This window comes from Cyberlindnera jadinii, assembly GCF_001661405.1.
Source record: "Cyberlindnera jadinii NRRL Y-1542 unplaced genomic scaffold CYBJAscaffold_12, whole genome shotgun sequence".
NCBI classification, from domain to species: domain Eukaryota; kingdom Fungi; phylum Ascomycota; class Saccharomycetes; order Phaffomycetales; family Wickerhamomycetaceae; genus Williopsis; species Williopsis jadinii.
Window position 1 is genome coordinate 135,820 of NW_017963663.1, and position 22,225 is coordinate 158,044.

The 22,225-nt window shown below is 45.0% G+C and overlaps 9 protein-coding genes across 9 annotated transcripts; 7 read left to right on the forward strand and 2 right to left on the reverse strand.

Annotated features, from left to right (window-relative positions):
- Positions 1-3: 3 nt before the first annotated feature.
- On the reverse strand, positions 4-1,039 carry CYBJADRAFT_22447 (uncharacterized protein). The gene has a single exon (XM_020217585.1). The coding sequence runs from the start codon at positions 665-667 to the stop codon at positions 95-97; it is 573 nt and encodes a 190-aa protein (XP_020069150.1). The 5' UTR covers positions 668-1,039; the 3' UTR covers positions 4-94.
- Positions 1,040-2,021: 982 nt separating this feature from the next.
- Positions 2,022-3,973, forward strand: PHO84 (phosphate transporter PHO84). The gene has a single exon (XM_020215509.1). It carries the CDS (start codon positions 2,202-2,204, stop codon positions 3,921-3,923), a length of 1,722 nt encoding a protein of 573 aa, XP_020069151.1. The 5' UTR covers positions 2,022-2,201; the 3' UTR covers positions 3,924-3,973.
- A 4,440-nt stretch (positions 3,974-8,413) lies between these two features.
- CYBJADRAFT_163696 (high-affinity glutamine permease) lies at positions 8,414-10,087 on the forward strand (the record flags this gene model as incomplete). The annotated part of the gene is made up of 1 exon (XM_020213790.1): positions 8,414-10,087. The coding sequence occupies one exon, from the start codon at positions 8,414-8,416 to the stop codon at positions 10,085-10,087; it is 1,674 nt and encodes a 557-aa protein (XP_020069152.1).
- A 337-nt stretch (positions 10,088-10,424) lies between these two features.
- On the forward strand, positions 10,425-11,384 carry AIM39 (Aim39p). Its single transcript, XM_020215510.1, has one exon. The coding sequence runs from the start codon at positions 10,604-10,606 to the stop codon at positions 11,330-11,332; it is 729 nt and encodes a 242-aa protein (XP_020069153.1). The 5' UTR covers positions 10,425-10,603; the 3' UTR covers positions 11,333-11,384.
- CYBJADRAFT_22486 (uncharacterized protein) lies at positions 11,370-12,486 on the reverse strand. Its single transcript, XM_020217586.1, has one exon. The coding sequence runs from the start codon at positions 12,180-12,182 to the stop codon at positions 11,406-11,408; it is 777 nt and encodes a 258-aa protein (XP_020069154.1). The 5' UTR covers positions 12,183-12,486; the 3' UTR covers positions 11,370-11,405.
- Positions 12,487-12,535: 49 nt separating this feature from the next.
- On the forward strand, positions 12,536-13,711 carry ILV5 (ketol-acid reductoisomerase; the record flags this gene model as incomplete). The annotated part of the gene is made up of 1 exon (XM_020216573.1): positions 12,536-13,711. The coding sequence occupies one exon, from the start codon at positions 12,536-12,538 to the stop codon at positions 13,709-13,711; it is 1,176 nt and encodes a 391-aa protein (XP_020069155.1).
- A 615-nt stretch (positions 13,712-14,326) lies between these two features.
- CYBJADRAFT_168803 (40S ribosomal protein eS1) lies at positions 14,327-15,097 on the forward strand (the record flags this gene model as incomplete). The annotated part of the gene is made up of 1 exon (XM_020215511.1): positions 14,327-15,097. The coding sequence occupies one exon, from the start codon at positions 14,327-14,329 to the stop codon at positions 15,095-15,097; it is 771 nt and encodes a 256-aa protein (XP_020069156.1).
- Positions 15,098-15,789: 692 nt separating this feature from the next.
- CYBJADRAFT_153614 (peroxiredoxin) lies at positions 15,790-16,696 on the forward strand. Its single transcript, XM_020213413.1, has one exon. It carries the CDS (start codon positions 15,926-15,928, stop codon positions 16,610-16,612), a length of 687 nt encoding a protein of 228 aa, XP_020069157.1. The 5' UTR covers positions 15,790-15,925; the 3' UTR covers positions 16,613-16,696.
- Positions 16,697-20,614: 3,918 nt separating this feature from the next.
- On the forward strand, positions 20,615-21,883 carry RME1 (Rme1p; the record flags this gene model as incomplete). The annotated part of the gene is made up of 1 exon (XM_020217196.1): positions 20,615-21,883. The coding sequence occupies exon 1, from the start codon at positions 20,672-20,674 to the stop codon at positions 21,881-21,883; it is 1,212 nt and encodes a 403-aa protein (XP_020069158.1). The 5' UTR covers positions 20,615-20,671.
- Between the last annotated feature and the right edge of the window lie 342 nt (positions 21,884-22,225).

Consider the following 22,225-nt stretch of genomic DNA (forward strand, 5'->3'; position numbering starts at 1 on the left):
TGCGCAAATGTTTTCGCAATTGTGCCGCATTGGGTAACCGAGTCACTGTTGCACTGCCTCTGTTGCATGTGCATAGAGCGCTGTTTCTCTTGCGTTAGCGTTTAAACAACGTGGGAAAGAGCTGGATGAGAGAGATCGTACTGCTGCTAGCACTGGGTTGAGAGTCCTGTTCTATTGTGAAGAGGTCCGGTGGAGTTGTTGCGAGCAGTGTGCGTAGCTGTGTGGTTGTGTGGTTGTTACAATACGCGTGTGAAGCGTACAGGAGCGCACAGCATGGGTTTGCACTCTGGGCGAGCTTGGTGATTACACGCAGGTTACGTGTGTATTTGGTACTCTTGGCCATTGCTAGGACGTGGGAAAGGGTGGAAGGTGGATAGTGAGGTGCGTATTGTAACAGAGTTGGGTAAATTCCACGATATGGCGATGTTGTGGGTGGCAGAAAGCTTCGATATTGGCCTATATGGCAGTCTAACGGCATTTGTCGAGGGATATGGCTGAAGATCTTGGAAGCAGAATCTGCCATTTCACAGGGACGTGGGTGCAACAGTTCGAGTGTATATATTGTAAAGGTGTAGGGACTATGCAGGATCACAGGACTCACATGGTTTAAATGGTGAGCGTTATGCCGGTTGAGAGCGTTGTCAAGCAAAGGTTGCTGAGTGATCATCGCCACATCACTCCAGGTAGCGAGGCAGTTGTAGTGGAGCCCATGTGGTGTTGTGAGGTTCACGGTGCTGAGCTAAGGATATGATGATGCTGAGCTAACGATATGACGGTGCTGAGGCCATAATATAACGACGCTGCTGTGTGCAGCATCCCTCGTGTGCTCTCTCCATACACGGACGATCATCTCTCATGGTAGTATCCACAGCACTGGCCTAATGCAGATCAAACTCCATGACGTTATATCAATATGGCTAAATAGAAGCACGCAAAAATTAGCATTTACGAACACAAGCGGTGTCATTGGAACCGGGTCTCAAGACTTGCAAAGGAACATGTGGTGGATAACACACGGCATAGATATTTAACAGAGAACATTCTACATTGTAATCATGTGCCGATACTTATGACGTGCCATTTGGGCCCTCTAACAGCGAACAGAACACACACGTTCTCTTGAAATGGAGAACCGGTGAGCTATACCGGTGAGCTGTGTCGTTGTGAAACGCCCAGCAGAGGGCTTCACACATTCTTCAACACATGTGCCCACATGTTGAGCCCCCTATACGGGCCTACACAACAGCACATTCCGCCTACGCTCCACCTTGGAGCACAAGACGCCGTAAACAACACCGATATCCAGTCCCGGCTATACGTGGACGCCAATTGGAACCCCCAACGCTCCTCATGTAAAACCTCACTGTAGATCCCAACACAGGCAGACACGTTGGTCCCTCCAATTTAAATTGCAACTGCAACATGCGATCGACCGTTGCGAGCCTCAGACAAATTTTATACACCACAAGCCATCGCGGCCAGAAGAGTAAAGAGGTCGTGTGAGCACATGCCCTCACGGACCGCAAGCTGCCCACAACTTGGCAATTCGCCTCTCCCTTGACACAATGGCCTGGAAGAACCAAGACCTTCTATCAAAGTCCCAAGTGTGTCACATCTGCCAGCCAAGAGATCACCTGTCGTTAAATTCCTTGGTACTAACTGCCCATCTCATCGCCACCACACATCCTGTGTCATGGCACCAACAACCTCTTCGTCTCCATCAACATCCAAACACTTCTCAAACGTGTGTGTGTAGGCACCAGGCTTCAAAGCGAGGCCCATGTGGGCCTCCCCTTCATCCCGCAATGGCCTACAGCCTCACACTGAGGGTTTTCTGCCAAAACCACCTCTCCCCCCAAAAGGGTTAAAATCGGCGTACAAACACGCCAAAACCTACCGCCCATCGCTTCGTAAAAGACAAAACAAGAAACGACAAAATTTTGCACTCAATCTCCGTATGCAACACGCACGTGTACCCACTATCAACCCATTTAATTACTCTGTTTATTCATGCACCAGGTCTCCCTTTCTATGGCTTGTGGTGTTGTTTGGGTTGACGGAATTCCTTTTTCCCTTGTGTGTGAAATTATATAAAGTCTTGGAGAATGCCCAGTTTGCCAGTTGGGATTGTTCTGTTGTTGCTTCCCAGTACTTTGCAAGACAGCTGTGACTCCAAGCAGTTTTATACAGGTTGAGAAGAGATGTCTGACGAGAAGGTTAACCCTGCGGCTGTTGGTGTTAGAACCAAGGGTGGTAACTCTGCGTTCCACAACTACCTGAACGACTTTGCCGACGTTGAGGACCCTCTGGAGAGAAGAAGACTGGCGCTGGAGAAGATTGACCAGGCGTCGTTTGGCTGGTACCATGTGAGAGCCATCACCGTTGCCGGTGTTGGTTTCCTGACAGATGCGTACGATATCTTTGCCATTAACCTGGGTTTGTCGATGATGTCGCACGTTTTCTGGGAGAACGGTAACGTGCCATCGTCCACGAGTACCCTGATCAAGGTGTCGACCTCTGTTGGTACTGTTATTGGCCAGCTTGGATTCGGTTTCCTTGCTGATTACGTTGGTCGTAAGAGAATCTACGGTACCGAGCTGATTGTGATGATCTGTGCCACCATTGGCCAGTGTTGCCTTGGTGAGTCCCCAGCCATCAACTTCACTGCTATCCTTACTTTCTTCAGAATTGTCCAAGGTATTGGTATTGGTGGTGATTACCCAATGTCCTCTGTTATCTCTTCAGAGTTTGCCACCACCAAGTGGAGAGGTGCCATTATGGGTGCCGTGTTTGCCAACCAAGGTTGGGGTCAGTTGATGGCTGGTATCGTTGCCTTGATCTGTGTTGCAGGTTACAAGAACGATCTGATCGATGCCAACACGTCTGCCGAGTGTGGCCACAGTTGTCAAAGAGCGTGCGATGCCATGTGGCGTATTGTTGTTGGTTTTGGCTGTGTTCCAGGCTGTGTCGCATTGTACTTCAGATTGACCATCCCAGAATCCCCAAGATACACCTTGGATGTTGAGTACGATATCGAGAAGGGTGTTGCCGATGGTGGTAAGTTCTCCTCTGGTATGCGTGGTAACGCTGACGATTCTGATGTCCAACAGTTGAGAGTCACCGAGAGAACCACTGCAGAGATCATCCAGCCACCAAAGGCCTCCTTTGGTGATTTCAGACGCCATTTCGGCCAATGGAAGCACTTTAAGATTCTTTTGGGTACTGCTGGTTGTTGGTTCATGCTTGATGTTGCCTACTACGGTCTTGGTTTGAACACTGCTACTATTTTGCAAACTATTGGTTACGCCTCTTCGAAGAACGTTTACCACTCTCTTTACAACCAAGCTGCCGGTAACTTGATTTTGATTTGTGCCGGTTCCATCCCAGGTTACTGGTTCTCTGTTGCTACTATCGATTTCGTCGGTAGAAAGCCAATCCAGTACATGGGTTTCTTCCTCTTGACCGTTATCCTCTGTATCATTGGTTTCGCTTACCACAAGGTTGGTGAGCACGGTTTGCTTGCTCTCTACGTTCTTGCCCAATTCTTCCAGAACTTTGGTCCAAACACAACCACCTTCATCGTGCCAGGTGAGTGTTACCCAACCAGATACAGATCCACAGCCCACGGTATCTCTGCTGCCTGTGGTAAAGTTGGTGCTATCATTGCCCAAACTGCCCTTGGTACTTTGATCAACCACAACTGTCCGTCTGATAAGAAGAACTGTTGGTTGCCACATGTCATGGAGATCTTTGCCCTCTTCATGCTCTGTGGTCTTTTCCTCACCTACTTCATCCCAGAGACCAAGAGAAAGACCTTGGAAGAGATCTCTGAGGAAGTCCACGGCGAGGTTGATCCATCAAAGCTCGCTCTTCAACAACGTGCGTATGACAACACCTCCAGTGCCGACGACAAGATGGTCTAAGTTCATCGAGTGCCATTGAAATAGAGTGTGTTTGCAGCAAACGAGCACAGACAGCACATAGAAGTTTATAGTCTTTCACTTCTCATATAATTTGATTTTCTACGTATAATAATGCTTTCTTAAAGATTCCTCTGGGCTGTAGGCTTGGTGATTCACTTGATCAGAGAGAGTGGCTTGTGATGTTCGACCTTCAGACTCGATTTCCGGACACATCAGTGGATTATTAGAATGATACTTATAAAAATAGCAATCCCGCTTCATATTTCCCCAACGTATACCACGTTGTAGCTCTTACTCGAATCAAGAGATATACAAAGTATGAAAATGTAAGCTTTAATGCTTTCTGAGATATAACCATTCATAGTTTGTATGGTATAATCAAGAAAAACACATAAATTTGCTTATATCTCAGCAACAAAACAAAAATTGGAAAACATGGAACAGTCATTCAGTAGAATTGATCTATATTGTCACATGTACTGACTTTTAACTTGATTGAATTACTAAAGTTTCCAAAATGGTCCACACAATATGTGTTCTTATGTATAATCTTGGCTCGCACGTTGCCCTAGCAATCGTAAAAATGTAAGGATGTTTCCAATTCTAATAGGCATTGTTTACATTTTGAATTCTTATCAACACAAAATGACACAAAACAAATACAGCTTTATACACAACGTTAAAAACATCATCAAACAATGGCCAGAAACAGAAGATTAAGCATGTAAAGAAGAATGGCTGGGTGACAACCAAAGAAACTCCAGGGAACTCTCATTGGAACCTTCAAACAACGTCCTCAAGCTAAAGAAGAAACATCAGCGGCTAATCCAGAACCACAGCGGCAAGTTCAAACGACTGGAGGCACGACACGACAAGAAGACCGACCAATTATTTGAGATAAGCTAACAGACCTGTTATGACAACAAGATACGGAACCAAGAGACCTCCAAGGTTTGTCACAGAATGCCCATGTAGAAATCAGAGATGTACCAGAACAGCCGCCATTACCTGAACCTGATAATGGAACTATGGCTGATAGAATGAGAGAAGAACGACGAAATACAGCACAGATAGCAGAAAGGAAATTGGAAGAAATTAGACGTGATGGTGCTTTTGATTATGATCCCAACTTTGAATACATCATTGAGGATGACACCAACGGTTTTAACGAGAATGATGATCCAGTTTATGAACAACAACAATGGAGATCACCGAGACCACATAACTTGGAGTTAAATCCAGGTTGTCTTGCAAAGTGTTGTGATTATTGCCATGCTCTCCTTATCGATACTGAATTACCATCTTTTTGTTGTGATAGGGGAAAAGTTTTACTCGGTGAGATATTCAAAGAGCATCCACAGTACATGAAGAATATTTTTGGGATCCAATCACGTCCAAATCTTCTTGAACAATAAATACAATTCTTTCTCTATCATCCTTGGGTTCTAAAAGTACTGGTGATTCGAGAGGTGGAACTTATTCAATAACCATCAACAGACGTTTATTCCATAGAGTTGATGGTATGATAGCTCAAGAAAATGATCGGGAGAAATTTGCAGAACTTTATACACTAGATCATGATTTCGTTACAAATCGTCATCTTCAATTGCTAGAGATGTTCAAAACGATGAAGAATATAATAAACTTGAGGCATACATCAGCAAAATTGGTGAATTTCTATCTCAAAACAATCATTATGCACAGTTGTTATATACCGCTACAGAAATTGTTCAACAGGAAATTACAGAGATGGGATTAACAAGAGAGGAGACTGTTGTTGAATTCATCTATATTGAACCAACAGCACCAACAAATTCAGAACATCGTACTTCTTCATTACCAGAGGTTAAAGAGTTCGCCTTGGTGCGCAGAAGCAATAACATCAGAACATACTTCAATTGCAGTACGTATAAAGGAGAGATTTACAGGCCGCTTCACTTATATCAATACTATGTCTAAGAGTGTTTTTGATCTTTGAGGTGTCCTCTTTTAATTCATAAAGGATGAGACAAATATTTTCCATACTAACGGTACTCAAATTAGTATCATTCTAACATATCCACACCAAGCACATGCTTGCAACAACACTTACGAAATCTTCCGCTACAGCTTTAGAAGACTCCTTAGGCGTTGATTTCGTTAGTTTGAAAAAACCATCATTTTATTCACGAGGGACCAGGCATTAAAGTCCATACCCGACAGGCCCGGCAGCGCAAGTTGATCGCGAAGGTCTAAATTGCGTTCACCGTACTGAAGCACTACAGATCAACTTGTTAGTGAAAGATATGTTGTGACGTTGATATAACTGGAAACGTTAAGCTGAACCCCGAAGAGCGCAGGCTACACAGTGCTATGCCTTCTGCCATCGTCTCATCGCAGTTCCGAGGCACATGTACATTGCTCAGATCCAGCATACTTGAGGATGTGTTGTGCTGCACTTAATAGGGCACGGACGTTTGGGTTAGTCGTAATTGGTGCACCAGTTCCAGGGCTTACGGCCAGTTCATGTAACGTATATATATCGGCGTTATTACCACAGCACCCGACCGCTACTGTGGCACGTTATATGCAAAACGTCGTCTGGTATACAGTGTATGCCCAAAGGGTGTGGACGTACGGTATGTACACCGTAGCCGTGCTGCACGGGGCTCAACACCTTGTACAATACAAGTCTTGGGCATATGGCAAGCGTGAGATCTTTCAACAGAGGGGAGGGTATTTGTCATGAGATGTTTCTGCACGGTGTGCTATATCCTCACTCTAATCTGAGCATCGGGTAGCGTGCTGAACTGGTTGTGGTGAGTAGGCTTGTGACCGTATGATCGTTGCTGTTGCACCTGTTTTACTCCACATAGTGACTCCAGAGTTTAATGTTCGAGGCGTATTCCACGTACTGGTGCTTATACACTAAACGCCGATACTTCGATACGCCAATGGAGAGCAATCGAGCATATACACACGTCCGTACCGAAGCTTGAGGTCAACTGCCGTGACGTAAAGGAAAAACAGCACAAGGTACTTCCGGCGTGGGAAGCGGGAAACCAGACATGCCGGTGGAGGTGACTGGTTGTGATCTTGAACTGTAGACGAAAGCAGTGTACTGGGCCATCAAAGCTCGGCACAAGAACAGCCTTATGGTGGCTGCTGCGATGACTACCACGAGCCATAGACACCAATGTGCACTCAGTGTGAGCAGTGTCAACGACGCACTCAATGTTCGCGCGCAGTTTACCCACCAGCATCAGATTCACGAGAGTCCAGTCGACTACAACAGCATCACGGGCCCACATCCACGGTCACTATAACCGTGAGGCCTCTGAGGGCTCATACCTAGCACGGGCTGCATAAGATGCTTGGATATACTCGGTCACGCAAAGACAGAGCGACGGAGCACAACCGAGACAGGTGACCAATTCTGAGCAGCACAGTGCTCGTTGTCCTCTGTCCTCTGTCCTCTGTCCCCTCCACCCTCACCTTCGTATGTGCCATCTCCCTTGATGGAACACGTTAAAGGCCACAGACGTGCCCTCTCCACGCCAGCTCCTCCTCACCTTGGGGCCGTCCGCCAAACAAACAGACAACGCACAAAACACACACCTCTGGAGCCATCAACATCAAAACGTACACCAAACGCTCACCGCATACACCCAATATTGGGCTTGTTTTCTACAGGCTTTATCACCCACCGCAGCGGCGCCTCAGAGACCAACTCTGGTGATAATCTACAGATCTGAGACCGCCACATCGTTTTTAGTACGTGCCTATAAAGCTTAAAGACGTGGCCTCCACCTTCTTCGACCGCTTGCTATCGTTTCCCGTCCTCTACGCCCACATGCTGTTTTGTCTTGCGGGCATCATCGCCATTGGGAAGCGTTGACGCTTTCGGCTCTGCCTGGTTGCCCTGTTGAGCTGTGGGCCCTTTTCCGAAAACGACGCACGCCAAAGTCAAAAAGAAAGAAAAATAATGAAAAAGTTTTCTCTGCTCGAGTTTGTCTGTGGTACGGGCCGCATGTCCGACTCACGATTACATCATATATATGCAGGTGGGAAAAGCCTAATTCGCAATATCAACAAAAGCATACGGTTGTACTACGGTTCTATGGGATTATGGCTGGGTTGAAAGCGCTCGTGCTCTCTTGCATGAATCGATGTGGATTTGGGATAATCTTGATGGATGTTTAAAAGGGAGAAGGAAAATTTTTTTTCTTCCAGTTGCAAAGCCTGTGTGGTTGCTTCTTGTTGTTGTATAGTTAACGTTTAGGTGTATCTGTGCTTATAGATACCTACTTGAAGAATAAGTGCGTGTGAGGATTGGTCCATACCCTTGTTTCGATCATTTTTTGAAGCCCGCGTGCTGTCGTCTTCGCTGCTTTCACACGACCCGAGCGTTGTACGTCATATTGGGGGATTAATGCTATAGTCGAGCACTCAGAGTCTCGAACGCTTCTACTCTTTCGCATCCACACCACTGCCACTGCGCCAGCATCGCCATGGTGTTCAACTACTTCAACAAGCCATCCGACGAGGAGTCGGTCAAGAAGAACGAGGAGTTCACAACGTCGTCCATCTCTTCAACTTCTGTTGAGAAGCAGTACAACACCACGCATCGGACGCTGACCTCAAGAACCCTGCACTTGATCGCTATTGGAGGTGCCATTGGAACAGGTTTGTTCGTCACCATCTCCACTGGTCTGCTGTATGGTGGTCCGCTGGGACTGTTCTTGGCCTTCTTCATCTGGACAGGAGTGATATTCGGTGTCACTGCCTCCATTGGTGAGATGGTGTGCTACTTGCCAATATCGTCGCCATTCATTCAAATGGCTGGACGTTGTGTCGACGATGCCTTTGAGCTCATCGTAGGCTTCAACTATTTCATCATGATTTCCGTCTACATTCCCTTTGAGATCACCGCTGTTAACGGTATGATCCACTACTGGAGAGATGACTATTCTCCAGCCATATCGTTCTGCATCCAGATCTTCATCTACACTGCACTGAACTTGTTTGCCGTGAAATGGTTTGGTGAGTCTGAGTTCTACCTCTCCATTGGTAAGCTGTTCCTGGCTATTGCGTTGATCTTTTTCACTTTCATCACAATGGTTGGAGGAAACCCACAACACGACGCATTTGGGTTCCGCTATTGGAATGATCCAGGCCCATTCTCAACGTATTATACCACTGGAAACATGGGTCGCTTCCAAGGTTTCCTGCGTGCTTTGAATACCGGCTGCTTCACCATCGTTGGCCCGGAGTACTTGTCCATGGTTGCTGGAGAAGCTGGTCAGGAGACCAGAAAAGTCCTTGCCGGTACTTTCAGATCTGTGTTTTACAGATTGATATTCTTTTACATCTTTGGTGCCCTGTCTGTGGGTATTTTACTCCCATATAACGATCCAACCTTGAATGAACTTGCTGCAGCAGGTTCTACCTCTAACGGTTCTTACTCACCTTATATCATTGCAATGACTAACATGGGCATCAAGGTGTTCCCTCACATCGTCAATGTCCTCTGTGTTGTTTCTGCCTTCTCTGCAGGTAATTCATATGTCTACTGCTCTTCCCGGTCCCTCTATTCTATATCTCTGAGAGGGTTTGCACCAAAGTTCCTACAGTACTGTACAAAGTCTGGTGTTCCGGTATTCTGCGTTGGTATTGCCTTTTGCTTCTCTCTCTTGTCCCTGTTACAGTTGGGTGATAGCACAGCCACTGTGCTGAGCTGGATCGTCAACCTGTGTACCGGTGCTCAAGTGAACAACTACTTCTTTATGTGCATCACTTACATTGGATTCTATCGTGCATGCAATGCCCAAGGAATCGACAGAACACAGTTCAGATACTTGTCGTGGTTCCAGCCTTACACTATCTGTTTCTGCTTGTTCATGACTCTGTGCATGGTGGGCTCGTTGGGCTACACCGTCTTCCTTCCAGGCATGTGGAACATTGAGAACTTTTTAACTTATTACCTGATGATCTTGCTCGACATTGTTCTCTACGTGGGCTACAAGCTGATCAAGAGATCGAAATTTGTCCAACCAGAGGAGGCAGATCTCATCACTGGCCTTGCCGAGGTCGAAGAGCACGAGATGAACTACCTGGAGAGCTTGGAGAGAGAAGGAAAGCTGCACCAGAAGTGGTACCAGAAGATTGCAGAATGGGTCTTTTAACCACGGGCTCTTCCACCACGAGAACTACCGCTTGTTGGTATTAACATTCCAAATAACGAGATTTGTACATTAGACGGATCCATGGGCTCCATAATCAGCCTACACCTAGTGCTATGGCTCTATAATGTAATGAGAATAATTGCTTTTAATCTACACCTTGTGCTCTGTAGCAGTGCATGCATAAGATGCTGCGCTGCCAATCATCCACTTATCACCAATGGGTGCTTCAAAAGCAGCATCACAGCCCCCTTAGGGCTCCAGAACACTGACCACCAACCCACGAGCGAACACCAAGGCCAATTGATCATGCTCTCCGCCTATAAAAGCCAGTGGGTAGCCATCGTTGTTGACATAAACTGCGCCTCTATAGTTGTTGCAGCGATAACCACAGTAACGCACCAACGCCATGGTGATTTCGCGGATTGCGGGCTTCCAATGGCTGAGGAGCCATAATTCATAGCAAAGCCAGTTGCAACGCTGAGAAAGACAGCAGGAGCAGGAGCAGATAAGCGAACAATGATCAGTCAGGTGAAGACTTCAGCGAGAGGTTCATTGGCGTTTCCGTGGAGGAGATGCTTAAGCACGCAGTTCATGCCTGTTCGTCCCAATGCGACGGGCACGAGGCCCCTACGGACCGTCGTACAGGCAACGTCCATTGTCCTTGGTACTGTGGGGGCGTACGTTGGCTTCCAGCTATACCAGGGCAAGAAGGTGTTCTTGCCCATGTGGATCTCCAAGTCCAGGTGGGCGTCGACGGAGCGAGACGTTGATTTGAAGTACGTGAAGTCTGTGGCCAAGGAACAGGTGCTGGAGAGGCTCTCACTAGACCCGTTGATCCAGAAGGGGTTCAGATTACCTCTCAAGACGCAGTTCCACGACGAGGGCTTTGAGATCTGGACAGAGGAGAAGCAGTCCACCGTCAAGGGCATCCAGCTGAAGCCCCACCCTCTGAGGGTGTCGTTTGAACACCGTCCGTTCACCGTGCAACGTGATTTCGAAGTGCTGATGGAGAACCTTGGTGGCGAGGATTCGTTCGAGATACCAGTCGTGAACAGCAATAAGTCGAAGGATGTTGATATCTGGTTCTTGGGGACCGTGTCCATAGAAGGACAGAACGGCCAGGTGGCTGACGTTGTGTTCAAAGGGATATTCGACTCTGAGCATTTCAGACAGGCACGTATACTGAAGGCCCATCTAATACGTGACGTTGATGGTCACAAGACAAGGGAGACACTGTGGGGATGAATGCTATTGTGTATATAAGGAAAATAAAAGCATTGTGATACCTGTATAAAGATTAGAACCAGATTGTCATGTATTAAAAGTCGTCATCATCGAAAGCAGACCAGTCCACTTTCTTACCATTGGCAATGTCCTCGTTGAGTTGGTACTCCTTCGCAAAGATCTTGTTGAACTCCTCCTGGTTGAAGGGCTTGTCTTCTTCCTGTTTCTTCTTGTTGTGGCCAGTACGATGTTCACGGTGTTTACCGTCACTCTTGTGACTACGAGGAGCATCACCATGCGGTTTCCTTGCCACGCTCCTTGAAGGCGAGGCCTGGTGGGCCGAGTCTCTCTTCCCTCTGTCCCACTCACTGTTCGAGCGCATCTTCTTGTCCCTATTGTGTTTTCTTTCAGCTTCAGTGTGCGACTTGGGGCCACTATCAAGTTTAATGCCCAGCCTAGCGGCAAAGTCACGAGCAGCTTTGGTGGGCGGTGGCCTGTCGTCTGCTTCTTGGTCGCCGTGGTGGTGATCGTGGTGATCGTGGTCACCGTGGTCATTACCGTGGTGTTCATCACGGTGGCCACCACGGCCATCACCCGTGTGATCTCCAGCGGAAACAGCCAATTGGCCCAACCTCGATGCCAGATCGCCACGTCCTTTATGTCTCGTCTCCTTCTTCCCACCTCGTCTCTCCAACCGCACAGGCTCCTCTTCCTCACCACCATCCTCCTCATCGCCACTGCTCTCAGCCCACCGTGAAACCAACGGCTGGCCTTTCTTGCACGTTATCACGTTGGCATCCTTCATATGGTCCTGCTCCTGTGCCTCCTCAACCAGATCAGGCTCATCGGCCCATTTCGACGCTAACCTCATCGCAAAACTTATCAGCCTATCAACTGAGCAACGGCAGCTTCAATTGGCCAGCACAGCAACAGTAATACACACACAGCCAACAGCACACCAACACACCACAACGGCACAACCAGCTGGAACTCCAATCACCAAAGAATCAGTTTTAAAACTGCCCCAAAATTTCATAAAGGCTGCCCTTTTCGCCGGTACCGCACTCCGTTCACCGGGCAGCACCGCTGCTTGAGTCAACTGAAAAATTTTTCCACCGTGGCCGCTTTGCTATATAAAAAGGACTACCAGATCCTCTTTTCTTTTCCTCTTCCTCTTCCCCCTTTACTCCCTGTTTGATAACCAGACTTTTATCGTTAAGCACTATGTCTTTCAGAAACGCTTCCCTCAGAATTGCCCGCACTGCCGGTGCCTCCATTGCTAAGAGAGCCTTGTCCTCTGCTGCCACTCGTCCAGCACTCAGAACCGCCACCAAGGTTGCCGGTGTGAGAGGTGTCAAGACCATCAACTTTGGTGGTGTTGATGAGGTTGTGTACGAGCGTGCTGACTGGCCAAGAGAGAAGTTGTTGGAGTACTTCAAGAACGACACCTTGGCCTTGATTGGTTACGGTTCCCAAGGTTACGGCCAAGGTTTGAACTTGAGAGACAACGGTCTTAATGTGATCATTGGTGTCAGAGAGAACGGTGCTTCCTGGAAGGCTGCCATTGAGGATGGCTGGGTTCCAGGTGAGAACCTTTTCCCAGTCGAGGAGGCTGTCAAGAAGGGTACCTACGTTATGAACTTGCTTTCTGACGCTGCTCAGTCCGAGACCTGGAGCACCCTTGAGCCATTGATCACCGAGGGTAAGACCTTGTACTTCTCCCACGGTTTCTCCCCAGTGTTCAAGGACTTGACCCACGTTGTCCCACCAAAGAACGTTGACGTTATCCTCGTTGCTCCAAAGGGTTCTGGTAGAACCGTCAGATCCCTTTTCAAGGAGGGCCGTGGTATCAACTCCTCCTACGCTGTCTGGAACGACGTTACCGGTAAGGCCCACGAGAAGGCCCAGGCCTTGGCCGTTGCCGTTGGTTCTGGTTACGTCTACCAAACCACCTTTGAGAGAGAGGTGAACTCCGACTTGTACGGTGAGAGAGGTTGTTTGATGGGTGGTATCCACGGTATGTTCCTTGCTCAATACGACGTTTTGAGAGAGAACGGCCACTCCCCATCTGAGGCTTTCAACGAGACCGTTGAGGAGGCCACCCAATCCCTTTACCCATTGATTGGTAAGTACGGTATGGACTACATGTACGACGCCTGCTCCACCACCGCCAGAAGAGGTGCTTTGGACTGGTACCCAATCTTCAAGGACGCCTTGAAGCCAGTCTTTGAGAAGCTTTACGAGTCCACCAAGAACGGTACCGAGACCAAGCGTTCCTTGGACTTCAACTCCCAACCAGACTACAGAGAGAAGTTGGAGAAGGAGTTGGATGTCATCAGAAACATGGAGATCTGGAAGGTTGGCCGTGAGGTCAGAAAGTTGCGTCCAGAGAACAACTAAGTGTAGTTTGTACGCTGCGCTTTGTCTGTTTGTTTCTTGACGAGATGAGAACGGCAACATGCTGCCAATATCAAAATGGCCATTGAATGGCTTCCCAATAACGATTGATGTTCTTTCCTTGTTCTTTGTATTTAATTTATTGCTTATATGGGGGATTTATCCGGTTTTAAGATAAGTTTGCATTGTGGATATTTGTTTAAACGAAGAAACATTTCCACTCTATAAAGTCCGAGCTGTAGAACTCAACCACCTGGATGGTGGTCACTGTAATCACCGCAATTGGTGCTTGAAACCCGTCTGGAGAGCCCCCACAAAGTGCAATGCTTGCCATTCGATGGAGTCCCTCGCAAGGGCATCTCGGTACGCCCGCAAAACACGTGATGTAGTGCGCGTACCGAGAATGTGACTACGTTTTTTCGCTTTTCGCGTCAGAGTGGTGTTTGGGTGTTTAAAATTTTCACTTTTGTTCGGGGACACACGCGTGTACCGAGGGACCGCACAGCAGCGTTCGCAGGTTGGGGGGTGAAAAATTTTTGAAGGGAGGAGACTTTCTACCCTCAGTGCAAGTGGTGATTTAGTTGGTTGGTTGTTGTATTAACACACAGAGGGAACATCATGGCTGTTGGTAAGAACAAAAGATTGTCCAAAGGTAAGAAGGGATTGAAGAAGAAAGTGATCGACCCATTCCAGAGAAAGGAGTGGTTTGACATTAAGGCACCATCCACTTTTGAGAACAGAAACGTTGGTAAGACCTTGGTGAACAAGTCCACCGGTTTGAAGAACGCTGCTGATGCCTTGAAGGGCCGTGTTGTTGAGATCTCCCTTGGTGACTTGCAAGGCTCTGAAGATTACGCCTTCAGAAACGTCAAGCTGAGAGTCGATGAGGTTCAAGGTAACAACTTGCTTACAAACTTCCACGGTATGGATATGACCTCTGACAAGTTGAGATCCATGATTAGAAAATGGCAAACTCTGATCGAGTGCAACGTCACTGCAAAGACCTCTGACGACTACATTGTCAGAGTGTTTGCCATTGCATTCACCAAGCGTCAAGCTAACCAAATCAAGAAGACCACTTACGCCCAATCTTCTCACATTAGAGCCATCAGAAAGCAAATGACCGAGATCATCAACAGAGAGGTCCAGAATGCCACTTTGGCTCAATTGACTGCCAAGTTGATCCCAGAGGTTATCGGCCGTGAGATCGAGAAGACTACAAAGAACATCTTCCCATTGCAAAACGTGCACATCAGAAAGGTCAAGTTGCTAAAACAACCAAAATTCGACTTGGGTGCTTTGTTGGCTCTCCACGGTGAGGCCTCTTCTGAGGAGAAGGGTAAGAAGGTTGCATCTGGATTCAAGGATGAGATCTTGGAGACTGTCTAAGCCTCTTCCTTATGAAAAAGCAAAATTTCATGGTGTTTGAACATTGATGATTATTGATGATTGTTGATGAGGATGGAGCGTGGGGGCGAGTGAATGAATAAAACTAAGACAGAACTGTTCCGGGGAACGAACTACGGCTTATAGTTCATGTTGAAGTCTGAAACTTTTCTACGTTACAGTACACTTCTTTCTTGTGTATTTATGTATAACTTTTGTGTGTGCGGTTGTTTCTTTTTCTTGAATTTAATGGTATATTAGAAATATAACTCTCTGCTGTGTGTCTATGTAGTATCAGCTCCATTTGCAACTTTACATGTTGACATGCAAGGTTATACGTCTTGGTTACATCGTGGGTGTGTTCCACCAAAAAGCCACACCATTTTGAAGCAGTTGAAGCGAGGAATGTGAAAGGAGGTGCCGGTATCCATACAGCAGAACAGCTCGAAGCTAATTAACCCCCCAGGATCTGCAATTGGTTCATTATATTGATGAGAGGCAACATATCGAAGACAAGCGGTTCACCTCATGAAGACCACATCCAAACACCATATATCACGTGACCCATCTTGGGAGTTTTTGCAAAAATCACCGGGGCAACGCGGTAACCCAAACAACCAAGTAAAAAAAAAAAACTGTGGCTGTTTTTTCAAGCAATGCGTGCTTTTTCAGCAAGGAAAGTTCGAATTCACCCACATGAACAAAGGGTAAAAACCGCTTTTAAAACGCCTTTAAAACCTATAAAAAAGGGGTGTATATTGTTTATATTCTGGGTTCATTTGGAGTTTTCATCTGCGAGATTGCTCTGTTCAACAAAGAAAGGTAGAAACCATGTCAATTCCAAAACCAGCAGACGGTACGCTTCGTCTTGGGTCAAAGGCCCCAAACTTTTCAGCTGACACTTCCAATGGTCCAATTGAGTTCTACGATTACGTTGGAGACGATTGGGTTGTTCTTTTCTCCCATCCAGATGATTTCACCCCGGTGTGTACCACTGAATTGGGTGCCTTCGCCAAATTGCAACCGGAATTTGAAAAGAGAGGAGCCAAACTGATTGGGCTGTCTGCAAACTCCACTGAGTCTCACAAGGCTTGGATCAAGGACATTGATGAGATTACGGGGTCTAAACTCACTTTCCCAATCATTGCGGATCCAAACAGGGAAATTGCCCTGAAGTATGATATGATTGATTACCAGGATGCCACAAATTTGGATGATAAGGGTGTTCAGCTCACAATTCGTTCTGTCTTTATCATTGACCCAAAGAAGACCATCCGTTTGATCATTTCATACCCAGCTTCTACTGGTAGAAACACTGCAGAAGTGTTGAGAGCCTTGGATTCTTTACAATTGGGGGACAAGAATAGAATCACGACCCCAATTAACTGGGTTCCAGGTGATGATGTGATTGTTCATCCCTCTGTTTCTAACGAGGAGGCTAAGACTCTGTTCCCAAAGTTCAGAATCATTAAGCCATACCTTCGTCTGACTCCTTTGACTGTTCCTCAGAACAACTGATTTTGTTGTGTTATGCTGTGACGTCCGAGACGTTTGCTTTGTATAAGTGAGCCGGTATTATTGTTGTTTGGTTTTTCTTTTTATGTTCCGTTATTGTGATAAGCTGGATAATTTCAATTGGGAATATGTTATGTTCTGTAATTTCGAGATGTGATCAATGTATTCAGAAACAGCTGTAGGGTCACTAGTTGACGGCCGAAGTGGACAATTTGGGAGACCGGTGCTGTGGAACAGTACATCCGATTGTCTTTCTAGCGAATAACGGCACAACTGTAGCGTCTTGTAATCTTGTAATTAACACAATTGATTTTACAATACGAAAACTCGGTCGTCGTATCTGTAAAGTGCAACGCCTAGAACGACATTAAATGCTGTTCCTATATTCGTTTGGATGTCTGTCACAAGTGTTTTTTTTTTGTTCGCCTAGCCTTTCTTACTAAACTATTTCATGTAATTTAAGGAATGAGTTCATGTAAATTGACTGTTTCTGCACTGAGATATCTGGATGGTTCTCTAACATAGGAATACCCAGAACAGCAATGTACATTCTCTCAATGGTAGTATGTGTGACCCTTGAACTTTGATGTACTTAATTCAAAAATGTGTTATATCCAACAAAGGCAAATACTAAGGGTTTTCACACGGTAGTGCCATACAGCATGAAACGATGGCAATAGAAAAACTTGGAATTAGCAGAGAAGTTGATATTTTCAGTTCGGAGGACTCAGACATTCAAGACGTGAATGCATGCCCATTCCACGGTATTGGTGCAATAGAGTCGGTACGATGTCATATGACGGGGTGTCCCTTTCTATGTTGTGTTTTCCAAAATCGGCATAAGGATGTAATTCGTAACGTATCACTAATGCTGTTTCTGTTTACTAGTGACAATATTACACGAAATAGCCGACATGGGAGGTATATAACTGCATCATGGTTTATGAGATCTGGACAGGAATGGATATTTGCCGTGTTCAAAATTGCATCAAGGCAAGAATATGCAAGACTACTCTTGTATCATATCCAAACATGCAATGCTATGCAGTGTACTGCAGATAGCATATGGTGTATACTCTTAAATGTAGTAGTTATACAGTCGTGCTGTTCTCTGTCTCTAAATTGAACTGGTATTGGTTGATGATAAGGTTTTGAATCAGCAGCACATAAACAGCAGCATTAATTCGAACTTATGGACTAAACGTGTATTTAGCCAATTAAATATGCCAATAGATCAAACGTTAAAAAGGATTGCAGGTCGAGGTGTTGTAGCGGAAAATGGGACCTATATTAATGCGGTGATGGTGAGGCTAGTGATCACATCGAGCTATGAGAGTTTACAGGGTGGGTTTTTGGTCAGGGGGAGCAAAACAGTACACTTGAACATAGACAAATGTACCTGTGATTTGCTCAAATTCACTGGTATCTGTATATAATAGCCCAGTACAGTGTGAAATGTAGTTAGACAAAGAGGAGAAGACAGTAGGCGGTCAACTTTAACTTACATGAAGGACATGAACTACGCTATGATGGAATCAAAAGAAGTAGACTAATAAACAGGAAATTAGCTGCTGATTCTCACATACTTGCAGCATTTGAAACCACCAAGTATGAAAATCTATAGAATGCCTGCCAATATAGACTGTGTTGTTAGTCTGATTGTCCTGGGAACGACCTACCTGGTATCTGAATCACTTCATGCTCCGAATCGAGCATAACTGAGGGTCACATGTCTTACATGAGAACGTATTGCCTTTTCTTTCCTATGAGATACTGTACAATTTAATTAACTACTAAACCACTCATAACTCTATTCCACCATACTCCTAGAGTTGCGAGTAACAGGGCTCACAGTGAAATACATTACGAAACAAGGACTTTATTAACCAGAGTGCATATGTAATGTAGGCTGGTCATTTCTAATGTGTACATATAGGTGGTTTACATGAACAGCCCTACGGGAACAAAGGAGCCACATACACTTTGGTTTACTTCTGTCTAACAATCAGAATACCTGAATTTTATGAGCAACTCTGTTATAATCAGCTGACCAGACAATAAAGAATTATGATGCCTTCTGGAAAAAAAATCTCGATGAGCAACAAATAACATATAATATAAGACAGACAAGTGAAACCAGAAGTTGGAAGTCGTTGAAGGAATGATGTCATCATTGATCAGAATCATTCACCAGGGCTGTTGCCCTTAAAGGCAAAATGTTGCACCCCTTTCACTTCTAGGGACAAAATGATTATTTAACGTTGCAACCAGTTAAAGCTTAGCTTACGGCCAATAAGGTCTGGAGAAATTCATACCAGTAGCAGGTATAATATTACCTACTGTACCGAGGAAGACCATATACTGATATCTGCGGCTGCGTTAGTTGAGTGAGTATAAACTTTAAATATACACTTATAACTTGTTTGGGAAACGAATTTGGCTGTTACTTTTGTAGGCTCCATTCTTACATTGAAGCGTTCAACACCATGTCAAAAAGGGCATCAAAACTTCTTGGGTGGTCATACGTCTGCACATCAATGCACTGTATGCATAACTTTTGCAAGTTGGCGTAGAATGTACTAATGTAGCAATCGTCCTCACTTGTGGTCAATAGCCTTTTAGCAAATGAACCTATGTAAGATGTGTATAATTGGGGGAGCTTTAAACGGAGGCATGTACAACCAGCGAAAAGGTCTAATCTATGCAGCAAGAACGTGTTAAAAATCACATCATAAAAATTAAAGTATTTGTGTATATTTCAAGAGGGTGAAACACCCAGGAAAGGTGGTCCTGTTAGCAGATCTTCAAAGAAGCTATCTGTAATATAATTTCAATTCACCCGCAATAAAGATGAAAATATTAACAATGATTCAGAAAAACACACACAAAGAATCCATAACAAAGGGTAAACAGTAACTACTTTCAAACTCCTTGGTGATTGAGGGTTATAACATCTCACAGATAGTCAAAAAACACTTAGCAATAAAGATTGATATAATACGAAAAGAGCCACCTTACATTCGCAGTAAATATGTAGGAGTTTATACAGCATACCCCGATTTCTTTCCAGGGCTGGTAGAAGATCATATCTCTTCTCAGAGTTTTCCGAGTGAACATTACTCGAAATGCGCATACGTAAACAGACGCAGAGTGAATATGCATGTAGCTCTTTACATATAAAGGAGACGCAGAGTGAATAGGCATGTAGCTCTTTACATATAAAGGAGACGCTTCGTTTTAAAGGCCTGAAAGCGTACATATCTCTAATATTACGAATTCCACATATTTGAGAAAAAACACGGTGAGCTACTGCTGTAGTTTTTACATTCTCATTTACGATATAAGGGTCGAAATACTCTTGCTCTTCTTTAAAACGCTGTGCTTATTCGCCTAAAATGGATCAGAAAAGCAGCAAGATGTGTGCCTCGCTAAAGCTGTTTGTGTGTTCGGGAAAGCTGTGCTGATTAGCAAATGTACTACAAGGCATATAAATTGTGGATAGCCAAAGATAATCATATACTGCTGACTCTTTAGTGTAAAGTTATCCACTACAGGCTCATCCTCAAACGTTTCCTTAAATAGATCGAGCCAGCGGTTTTTAATTTTAGGACGGGAGTATGTGTGAGATTACTCGCTAAAAGACATTCGATCATACACTGAACATTTCCACGTACAAAACCACAGACCTATTTTAGAGTGTGAACTTCTGACAAGCCAAGTTGAAGGTCGCTTTCTTTTTCAAAACAATTTCCTTTTTCAAGAAGAAGGCGTGTAGAAAATTGCATCAGTTGACCAGAGCTGTATCGACATGCACGTAATGCAGCCATTCTACATGATATGACACAAGGCAAACCTAGGGGGGTGTTAAGTCAACTAGTCTACATAATTCTGGAAGTGCCTATTGCCTTGGACCAACAGTATTTAACATGACAGATGTTCCTGAAGTTTTAGGTGATATAGAAAAAATAAGTGCTTTTTTTGTTTCACAAAGTGTTTTAAGGTATGAACTCTTCAGAAAGTATCTATGATGACTATAGCACTGTCTTTTTGCAGTGGCCCGAAATGACAACAGAACAATTGTTTCTCGGTGATGAAGGTCGTGAAAGATCAACTAAGAAAACGGATAGAGTTTGGAACACAGACCTTTTATCACACAGCTTCAAGAGTGACACCACAGAGCAACATGCGAATCCCAAGGAATTGGACTCTTTTCTAAACATCGTCACTTGGCCCATTGGTGGTGCTGATCACTCAAGTATGACATTACTCACAGAGGGCGTACAGATTAAAGAGGTCAAAACATCTTCTACACCATTGGAGGAAAGTGTTTATTGGGAGTCGCCATCATGGGTTGATAATATGGTCTTTAATTCCACGAGTACAACATGTTCCAATATCAGTTCAACATTCTCAACACCATTTTCTCCCAAGTTCTTACACTCTCAGGGCTCTACATTACAGAGGTCCCCAATAGGGGAGTCTCCGAAGTCTGACATGGATATTACTCAAGCACAGAAAATTATTGAAGAAGGATCTTTGCTTGATCAAGACCGAATAGCGAGAGTTTCGAAGCGTGTCGTTGACGTTACAGAAGGCGAAGCCGATGCAAGCGTTCACCTCAAAGACTCTGCTTCAGATAAAGCTTTAATTTCCCCAGAAAAAGCTGGCTCTTTGGGGAGGGATAAATTGATAAAGCAAAATGCAACTAGAAAGCAAAGGGTATACAAATCTACATTATCGAATACTTATGGAGACCATCAGAGCCATGTACCTATCGTGCCTCAATTAAAGGGAAACAAAGCCATCTGGAACAAGATTGAAGAGAAGAAGAAGAAAGGGTATTATAAGTGTGGACATTGTGACTCTACATTTACCTCGATGATGACCCTCGCAGAGCATATTGACGAGGAAAAGATTAAACGTCCCTACAGATGCCCCTTTAATGATTGCCCATGGTCCATCCTTGGCCTTCCTCGACGTGCTGAAGTTCGCAGACATTGTGCGGCACAACATTCTACTTTAATTGATCCCACAAAGCTGATACCGGATGCTTCTCCAAAAGAGCCACTTGAATTTACAGAAGCTGAAAGCTATCAATGCTCTAGTGCGTTGTGTCAAAAATGCTTCAAAAGACGTGATGCTAGATTAAGGCACGAGAAACTGGTTCACAATAACCCTCAATCGCGGTTCAACAAAAGATTACATGGACTAAGGGTGAAGTACAATACTGATGATGTCGTGGAGCTGGCACAGTTAATCGAGAAGCTCAAATGAGTAATTTATTATAATCTATTTTATTAATAGTGTTTTTTTGATTTCTTTAATAGACTGTCATAAACTGGAAGTCCGGGGTCAACAACGAATGAATAATGACGTCTACCGAAGTAATTGTTCAACCATGACAAGCTTAGGACAACCATGTATCGTCTCGGGTATGCAGAATCCCTTTCCTGTGTTGTAGTGTTAGCCATGAAGATTCTAATCCTGAGTCTACCATGACAACCAGCTCTGGTTGGTGATTTAATCGCCAGTTTAATAAGAGTATGTAAAACACGCCAGGAAGGATAGATTACGCAAGTTGTTGCTTCAAGTATGCTCGACATAGATTGTGAGAGT

Excerpts from the sequence above, each read along its gene's own strand:
- CYBJADRAFT_22447 (XM_020217585.1), bottom strand. The coding sequence starts at position 667 with ATGATCACTCAGCAACCTTTGCTTGACAACGCTCTCAACCGGCATAAC.
- PHO84 (XM_020215509.1), top strand. The coding sequence starts at position 2,202 with ATGTCTGACGAGAAGGTTAACCCTGCGGCTGTTGGTGTTAGAACCAAG.
- AIM39 (XM_020215510.1), top strand. The coding sequence starts at position 10,604 with ATGATCAGTCAGGTGAAGACTTCAGCGAGAGGTTCATTGGCGTTTCCG.
- CYBJADRAFT_22486 (XM_020217586.1), bottom strand. The coding sequence starts at position 12,182 with ATGAGGTTAGCGTCGAAATGGGCCGATGAGCCTGATCTGGTTGAGGAG.
- CYBJADRAFT_153614 (XM_020213413.1), top strand. The coding sequence starts at position 15,926 with ATGTCAATTCCAAAACCAGCAGACGGTACGCTTCGTCTTGGGTCAAAG.